The sequence below is a fragment of the Salvia miltiorrhiza genome, unplaced genomic scaffold, assembly GCF_028751815.1.
Source record: "Salvia miltiorrhiza cultivar Shanhuang (shh) unplaced genomic scaffold, IMPLAD_Smil_shh original_scaffold_371, whole genome shotgun sequence".
In the NCBI taxonomy this organism is placed as follows: Eukaryota; Viridiplantae; Streptophyta; class Magnoliopsida; order Lamiales; family Lamiaceae; genus Salvia; species Salvia miltiorrhiza.
In genome coordinates this window covers 137,610-146,839 of record NW_026651536.1, presented here as the reverse complement: position 1 = coordinate 146,839, position 9,230 = coordinate 137,610, and the positions used below count along the sequence as shown (strand labels likewise).

Below are 9,230 nucleotides of genomic sequence, written 5' to 3'. Positions count from 1 at the left end.
ATGAATTCTCAAAAAAAAAATCCCCCGCCCCTTAAATAATTTCCTATATTTCCTTTTTGGGATATTTCCTAAATAATTTCCTATTCAATCTTTCACTATTCTCAATATTAATTTTAACACTTCTTCATCACTTTCAATACTAATTATAACTCCTCTTCGTCACTTTCAATACTAATTATAACACTTTTTTCTATAATCAATACATTTAATAATTTTTCTTTAAAATTTGTGCCGTCCCGTAGTCGGAAGTTAATTGAGGGATGGAGGGAGTATGAAAAATATGGATAAAATAAAAATAAAAATGTTGCATAGTAAGGTTTAAAATTAAAAAATATTGTCTCACTAAAAATAAAAAATACTAATGAAAATGAGAAAAGGTTTTCCGAGATAGAGGAAGTATATTTTTGGTTTTAAAAGTGGCCCCCTTTTTGTTTCATCCGTACTGGAAATGACTACACCAGAATCCAATTCCGCCGCCGCCGCCGCCGCAATGGCGGCCCTCAAACGCCCGAACAAACTCAGCGATTCCAATTCCCCACCAGATAACAAAAGGTTGAAAACGGCGCAAGAATCTGAGACCCAGACTACCACCATCGCGGCGTCGAGTACAACCAAGGCTTTATTCGCGTTGGAGGCCGATGCAGCTGAAGATAAAGGGTTACGCCACTCCATGGAAGATGCTTGGGTGGTACTTCAAGACGCCACGTCGGGTTCCCCGGGAAATTTGAGGTCCCTTGATCATTATTTTTCCTCGAATCCCAATTTTTCATTTATGTGTTTTCCCAATTACAATTGTTTGGTATCTGTTGATGTTGCTAATATTGTTAGGGCTTAAGCTTCTTCTCATAATTATGCTTTGTAGATGTGCGCATTTTGCAATTTATGACGGGCATGGAGGCCGGCTAGCTGCAGAGTATGCCCAGAAGCATTTGCACAAGAGTGTGCTTTCAGCAGGCTTACCACGTGAGTTGGTCTGTTTATCTATGCATTTAGTTGATTGTTCGAATTTTGAGTTGTCTCCTGAAAATGCTGGATTTTCTGTTCAACCTTTTTGGGGCATTTTCGTATTAATAATGTTTCCCTCTTGTTCTTGTGAAACTTCAGCTGGATGTTAAGACTGCGAAGAAGGCTATACTTAATGGTATGTCCCTCCTGACTTCTCGAGCTCATCAACCTTGTGTACATGTGTGATTGATTCAACATGATGATTAGATGTTTCTTCTTTGGGTAGGTTTCAGGACAACAGATGAGGCTCTACTTCAGGAAAGTGCTGCAGGTTCCTAAATTTTGCTTGCTCTTCTTTTCCCTTGCGGCTCCTAAAATAAATGGCAGACTAATGCTAGAATTATAGAGAATAAAATCGATGAAAAGATGCCCTCGTGAACATTGAAATGGATTTTGTGGGCCTTCTGTTATGCTGATATAAAGCATGTCAGTATGTCACTATTTCTGACAGACTTTTTACAATTTGATCAATTGCCAAAATTTGAAGGCATGGTGCTTGATGCATTTTCTATATGTTGAAGTTGCTGGTAACTTCCTTCACAATATAAGAACTCTAAGAATAATGTAGTTTCGCTTTTCCTTCTCAAACCCTTTTTCTGTACCATACGTCAAAAAACATTTCTACGCCTACCCTGATGTCAATTAATTCACTTGCAAGACTTTGACCATGGATCAAAATGGTTTCTCTCATCTGTGCGAATCTGACACATGTGCAATTGTGAATGTAGATATTAAAAAAAATTGTGTTTTGTTTTAGTCAAGTATCTTAATATCTGTTTCACTTTGGCTTGTTGATAGGGGGATGGCAAGATGGTGCTACAGCTGTATGTGTTTGGGTATTGGGACAAACGGTAAGTTTTCCTTCACTAAGTATGCTACGCAATCTATACTGAAACAGTATCAATTGGATGAGATGTAGCTTGAATATGAAATATCTAGCGTTATTGGCATTGCTCAATGTAGTTAGGGGTTGTTTATTTGTGATCCCGAGTGCAATTTGATTAAGCAAACGAAGAAAATTGGAATCAATTGTAAACAGAATATGTAAGTGGAAAAAAATTATTTGAATGTTGGAAGAATCATAGTTTAGCCTACAGCATTGGTGACAGGAATTGCCTTATTTCTAGTTAAATATAAGCAGTCATTATGAATTCTTGAAGTTTATGGAAAACTTCATGGTCAGTCTTAACTAGTGATTTAGGATATAAATACTAGTAGTACATTTATAACTCCGAGCAATTAAGAGTTTTTTCTTTCTAATCAGCAGCTCTGACTCATACGATCATTCTTATTGTTTATGAACTTTTACTATGAAGTTGTGAATTGTCTAACTTAATATTATTCAGAGGAATCTATGTTTACGTCCAAGAGTTAGTTTAGTCTTTGTGTTCAGATTGGGGTTTGAGAAAATAGTGTGAAGATAAACTCAATTTAAGATCTGAAGAAATTTTATTGTATAATTGGTCAATTTGTTCATTGAGATATCTTACTTTGATTTTGAGAAAAAATCTTGTGCTACTCACTGGTGAAATTTTTGTTTTGATGTGCTTTTGGATTTTCTTGAATACTTTCAGTTTCTGTAGTCTTTTAACTTTTAAGATGCGGTGGCTATATTGTACCCTGTTGGCTGTGCCAAAAAGTTGATACAACTTCAATACATTATTATTGTGTTCTTCTTAGGCAAGATTTTCACGGCTGGATATTTTTACACGGCCAGATATATGATATATCCAATCCATTTATCTCAATTTGTTTCATTATTGGATTTATGGAGGTGAAATAGTTTTCATGGTATTCCATTTGAATCCAATGTAAGTATATTGGGCGTATCATGAAATAAATTGCGCATTACATTCGAAAAACTACCCATCGCCTAATTTATTTTGTCTGTCCCATTATGGACATCAAGTCTTCAATTAGTTATTTGTTTTTCTTATGCTTCTAAAATAATTTGTTAATACTTAATAAATGATAATCCATTTTCCCTCATTTTCTTGTTCCTTATCTATAAGTGCTTTTGAGTGAAATAGCAATTAAGTTATTTTTAATGACCTCCCATGATTGTGCATATAGAACTATGCATGCAAGTTTGTCATCGGATGAAAAGAGGAAGAAAAAAAAATCTTGCGACAAATCTTAAGGCATTTTTTAGTAATTCTTCAATCTTTTTATGTCTATGTGTAGGACAGTCTCATGATAATTTTAGATTTGGATTAACTGGTCTGGTGATAGCTCAGGTGATAAATGTCTACTTCTTACATTAGTGACAATTGTTTGAACCATCATCTGGCTGGTAATGCACCATTCTCCTAACTAATTCCCTTTGATTCTGTTCTGAATCTGTAATGGTTCTACTTTGGGTGTTTTTTTAGGTGTTTGTTGCTAATATTGGTGATGCAAAGGCGGTGGTAGCAAGATCATCTGTTGTAGATAGCTCACAGAGTTGTTTGGATGGATCAAATCCACTAAAGGCTATTGTTTTGACTCGAGAACACAAAGCCATATATCCACAAGAGAGAGCACGGATTCAGAAGGTCGGCTTTGGGTGCTATGATAAAGATTCTCTCATCATGATTGTATCATTTTATGTTCTCCTTATTTTGATGATTGAGTGGTAAATGCCTTGTGATACGGAGAAGAGGTCATTTCTTCTTAGTGCATTATTGTGTGGTTTACATCTTGAAACTAAAACTGGTAATCTCATAGTTCCATGTTATCAAACCTGGGTCTCACATATATTCATCATGGTGGCATAACTTTTCCTGATAAATGATGTTATGATAGCCTTTAGATTGGTTGTTGACACTTGGGCCTTCATTGGAGACTGTTTTATTGTGAAATAGCAAAGGATGGTTATACCATTAAAGCTATGTGTTATGCTGCAGAAGATAACAAAAACCATGCTCTTTTATAACCAAGACCAGTTAAGTTGAGCAGCTGTAAGGCTGATAACGTCTGTCTTTTGTAGAAAAACATTTGTAACTTCAATGAAAATAAAATGGAAGTCTTTCAAAGCTGATATCAATGGTCAAAGGGTATCACCTGAGTAGACAACTACTAGGTGGAGTCTGACAGTGATGCTGATCAGCACAACATATGGATTCTTCATTTCATCTTCTTTTGAGGAAGATTCTTCATCTTCATGTTAGTCACTAATTACATGTCTTTGTGGAATCTCCACTGCAGTTGTTCACGAGTATTTTTGTTTTAAAAAGAACTTATACTATTATTATTGTTGTTGTTGTTCAGCCTTTTTATTGTATACCCAAATTAATCGATTCCGTGCTTGGAAGCAATAACATATAGCATTTTAGATTGTGAATGTTACATACACGCACATGCTAAGTCCCATCTATGCTCATTATTCTTCTTCATTTATATATATATATATATATATATATATATATATATATATATATACATGTGTGTGTGTGTGTAGTTGAATTTGCTGGGGGTGTTGTGTGGTTGCCTAACTCGTCCTTCCTTGCTTTTTTGTACTTGGATGGGTAAGTAATGTGCTGAATATATTTACATGAATAGGCTGGTGGATCTATCAGTTCAAACGGACGATTGCAAGGGCGTCTTGTAGTTTCTAGAGCCTTTGGAGATAGGCAATTCAAGAAGGTTCTATTTTTGGCTTCTTGCTCTTTTCAACAACCTCGGTGTCATGTCATGTTGTCTATAACATGTCTTTCAATTTTATGTTGTAATTTCACTTTTCATCTTTATTTCTCTCAATGGGGGAAGGAAGCTCCATCCGGTAGTCAAATTACTTATCCTCATAGTGCTGCCAGGGAGGGACATATATGCATGTTTTGGATGAAAAGTGCGGACATGCACCAATTTCTATACTTCGATGCAGACCAAATATGTTCCGATGTCCAACATCCTTAGAATATTTACACACTATTTTTTCATTTCCTTGTCCTTTACTTTGTGTGTTGTGTGTTGGAAGGGTAGGAGGAAAGAAAATCTACCAGGTTACATTTATGGGTTTGTTATGCTTGAGAGCTTGTATATATCTTGCAGTTCCAGGATACATGCTGTTGTCTAAACGGACAAAGTTAAATGGTTTTCAGGTGGGTGTCATCGCAATTCCTGATGTCCATTCGTTTGACCTTACAGAGAGAGACCACTTCATGATTCTTGGCTGCGATGGCTTGTGGGGGGTATTTATCTCCATTGTTTCAACAAGATTTTGATCCATTTGCCTTTAGTTTTACTGAATATTTTGATCACATAAATGAGTTTTTATCCAACTTCTAGGTCTTTGGACCAAGTGATGCTGTTGACTTTGTTCAAAAGCTGTTAAAGGTTCGTTTTGCATTTCTGCAATTAACTATTATACTTTTACCCTCAGTTTTCCCTCTAAAAATTAAAGTTCAAATAAAAAAGGGTGTATGAGATGATTACCTATTTTCTTTGATGCCAGGGTTTATTTTCGTTTTCAGTTTCCAATAGTATTTGTTCTTGGAAACAGAGGGTGATATAAAAATAGGATGCATGTATAAGAATGTGCTAAGGCTGTCTGGTTTCTAGTATGGGGGTGTTTACTTTATGATTGAGTATTTGAAACAGATTAGATTATCAGAAAAGCTAAAAATGTTCGGAATCCATCAAAGTGTGTAATGAATTAGCTTGTATTGTGTTATATCTAAACTATCGTTCAAAGTAAACACCCCTTAATAGTATACATATCATCTATGACAGGAAGGTTTACCAGTTACAGCCGTGAGTCGCCGGCTTGTCCGAGAAGCTGTCCGGGAACGCTTGTGCAAAGATAACTGCACTGCAATTATCATTGTTTTCAGACAGTCATAGGGAACCAGCTTGATTTTGGGCATCAATGGCCAAGATCAATGAAATGTCTTATCTGTTTTTAAAATTTCTGTGTTATCGAAAGTGTGGTATAACTGCTTGATGCTGTTGAAACAGGGAGCTCGAGTTTGATGTGCTCAAGATATCTTTTGGCCTAACTCTATTGGTTGAGAACTCTCAATTTTCAGGTTTTCGGGGATTTTTCAGTGTTGACTTTCTGTGAAAATGGTTTCACGTGTTAGGATTGAATCAGTGAAAGTATAGATGGACCAAATCTTCAAAAAGAAAAATTAAACTGAAGAAGTATAATAGTAGTCACAAAATGTGCTTTCCCTTTTCTCTATTTTTCCCCACATGTTTTGATTTGAAGTGATTTGATCTAAACTGGCTGTAGAAATAAGGAGTGTTTGATTTAGAGGGTGTTTGGCTAAGCTTATTTTAAAGAGCTTATAAGCTTTTGCAGCTTATAAGACGTAGTTTCTTGAGAGTTTATAAGTTGTTAAAGTGTTGGATAATTGAGCTTATAAGCTAGAGAGAGAATTTTTTGTGCTACAGAGAGAGAATACTTTTTTAGAAAGAGAAAATAAAGAAAAATGAACTTGAATAATATATGATGAAAATAATAAATTATAGTTGAAAAATATTTGTAAAATAATTATTACATATAAGATTATTAAAAAATAAGTTGGTTAGAGGAATTTATTTTTTGGGGAGCTTATATGTAACACCCGGGCTTTTGATGACGTGTTTAATTGCTTAAGTTTGAGTAATTAGGGTATAGATCCCTTGTTTGATTTACTTTGTAAAGAGATGAGGAGTTATATGAAGTTCCCTTGTTATTTTTAAGATGTTGAGATGTTCTTTTGATGATGTTTGGATGATGTGAGATTTTATATTCGAAATTGAGTTTGAGTATTCGAATAATTCGAGATAATTATTTGAATGAGAACGGTGAACTCGGAAGTGAGATCTGAGTCCGTTAAGACATTTTTGAAAATTTTGACTTTTTGACGATGAATAGTAAAATACTGCTATTTCGTCTTTTTGTCGACTTTCAAAATCTTACGTGCACGTCATCGAGAAATATTCTTAGTTTTTCGATACGAGTCCAATAATGAAAGTATTTATTTTTGGATGACGAGTGAATAGTAAATTGTGATTTCTCGATAAACGAACCGAGCTCGTTTATCAGAATTTCGAGAACGAGCTTGCGTTTTCTATATTTATATAGAATTACGAGTATAATAAAAGTGAGTAGGAGTTGAGAGGGCGAGTAACGAAGAGTATGGGTAGTTAATCGTTAAAACGAGACGAAACGAGATATTTAACGACTAAAGGATTAAATATCCTATAATATTTAAACCTACCCTACTCCTAACCACCCCCAAACCGCCCAAACCCCTTTTCCCTCACCAAGTGTTGACTGAGATCAGCCAAACACTGCACTCACTCACTAATCACACGCAACACACACACTGGCACCTAAAACACACATTACACACACCATTTTCCATTTAAGCTTGGACGGAGCTTTTGACTTCCGATTTGAGCACCAAGACGAGCGCCGATCATCTTTTCGATCACGTATCTAAGTAGGTAAGATCTCTACCTACGTTTTGATGGTTTTCTTTTCGATTTTCGTCGACGTCGAAAAACGTTGATTCTCGACTTTATTTTGAAACGACGTCGGATCGTCGTGAAATTTTAGTATGTTGTTCTTGGGTAGATGTTGAGCATGTTTAATGAAGGGAGTAAGAACGGAACGAACCGTAGCTATGAAACCCATGAGGGCAGCCCCGTTTTTCACATATTAGCTTGTCTTTCGATTTTTGTTTGATCGTTTTGACTTGATATTTGTGCTTAGGGGTATGCTAGGATCGATATATATTAAATTCGTATTTTTCCAAGCACGAAAATTGTATAAGTTTTTAGAGCATGATTATTTAAATTCGTGAAGTTTGGGACGTTGCATAATGAATATTATTGCGTATATGTGTTCTACGATATCACATGAGCATGCTAGATTAATTTGGGAATTTTTGAGAAATGTTAGAAACGAGAAGCATGAGGACCGAATGGTTTGATGCCCGGATGTGAATATTTGATTTTTATTTGAATGATTTGAGTTTATATATGTGTTTATATTTATTAAATATTGCACGTATAATTTACTTAGATTAATTTGAACACCAAGGTTCAAATTTGATGAAGGCCGTGAGTCATAAGGCCAGAGACGAGCGATGCTCGATTTTAATTGAGTTATTTTGAGCATGCCAATGTATTTAGAATAATTAAAAATATTTGTATTTAAATTTTTGGAATTTATTTCCATTAAATTCAAATTTTCTAATTATTCGATGATTTATTAAGTTGAGATATGTGGAGTATGTGAAGTCATGTAAGTGAACTAGCAGTGCATATGAGTTAATGCTATGTTAGTAAGACTATATGAATTATTTGAGTATTTATGAGATGAGCATGATTAGTAAGTTATTGAGCTTTTTGAATTGCATGAGAAATGCATATAAAATGGCTAAGTATGAGAAATTAGCATGGATTAGATTTATTAGTTTAAATGAGATAAATAAATTAGAGAAGCATGTTAATTAATTAAAGTTGGAATTTAGTATTTAATTACAAAGTCCGAGATTTAATCGAGAACTATGAGCATGATAAATTGTTAAGATATAATTTATTATTTGAGTTTGATATCGATTATGTGTCTAAATGGAGTGAGTGTGAGAGTTATGATTAACGCACATAAATGCTGGTATCTGACACTCGAACAATTGGTGTCGAGTATAAATGATAGTTTACTGATAAAGAGTTTTGATGATTTTGAATTGTTTGGTTTGCGTTGAAAAGATGTCAAGATGTTAAGTTTTGAGTCGAGAGACGAGTTCACGCAGTGAGATTCACGCGTTGAAATCTCGTGGCTGACATTATATATGAATAGGTCATGCCGAAATTTTTAGTGAAATTAGGATTTGAGCATAGTCAATTCTTGTTGACCCGTGACTCAAATACATGCCTAATGGAAAGTTTAACTTTCTAATTGGTTAATTAGACGAGATGAGAGCGAATAGATCTGCTAAGAAAGTGGACTTTTCGATGTGTTAAATATTTCTTTTAATTGAAGCGCTGCTAATTATAACATAAGGATGTTATAATTATTGAGTAATGACGAGAGATAATAATTGTTATTGATTAACAATCAAGAGAGATGAACATTAGAGATACTAATGTTTCATAAAAGAGATTAGATTATTAATCGAGATTTCTTTTATAACTTCTCACCAATTCTTCATAACGATGAAGGTCCTTTTGGGAAGTAACGACTTGAGGGAGAGAGTGACGTTACTCATTGATACAGAGACACAACGAGGTGGGCATTACTTTTACTATAC

The 9,230-nt window shown here is 34.7% G+C and overlaps 1 protein-coding gene across 2 annotated transcripts; it reads left to right on the top strand.

Moving 5' to 3' along the window:
• The first annotated feature begins 380 nt into the window (after positions 1 to 380).
• Positions 381 to 6,029, top strand: LOC131004289 (probable protein phosphatase 2C 8). Of its 2 annotated transcripts, XM_057930940.1 has the most exons (10): positions 383 to 729; positions 863 to 971; positions 1,105 to 1,141; positions 1,232 to 1,276; positions 1,804 to 1,856; positions 3,378 to 3,539; positions 4,546 to 4,629; positions 5,085 to 5,174; positions 5,272 to 5,319; positions 5,716 to 6,029. In XM_057930940.1, exons 1-10 carry the CDS (start codon positions 449 to 451, stop codon positions 5,824 to 5,826), a joined length of 1,020 nt encoding a protein of 339 aa, XP_057786923.1. In that variant the 5' UTR covers positions 383 to 448; the 3' UTR covers positions 5,827 to 6,029. The 2 variants fall into 2 exon arrangements, with proteins under 2 accessions (XP_057786924.1, XP_057786923.1); XM_057930941.1 differs by lacking the exon at positions 4,546 to 4,629 and having other exon boundaries at positions 381 to 729.
• Positions 6,030 to 9,230: the final 3,201 nt, after the last annotated feature.

Bases quoted from the DNA above. Each gene is read 5' to 3' on its own strand.
- LOC131004289 (XM_057930940.1), top strand. From the start codon at position 449: ATGACTACACCAGAATCCAATTCCGCCGCCGCCGCCGCCGCAATGGCG. The intron at 1,277-1,803 runs GTTCCTAAATTT...GCTTGTTGATAG, and splicing joins ACTTCAGGAAAGTGCTGCAG to GGGGATGGCAAGATGGTGCT. The intron at 5,320-5,715 runs GTTCGTTTTGCA...CATCTATGACAG, and splicing joins TTGTTCAAAAGCTGTTAAAG to GAAGGTTTACCAGTTACAGC.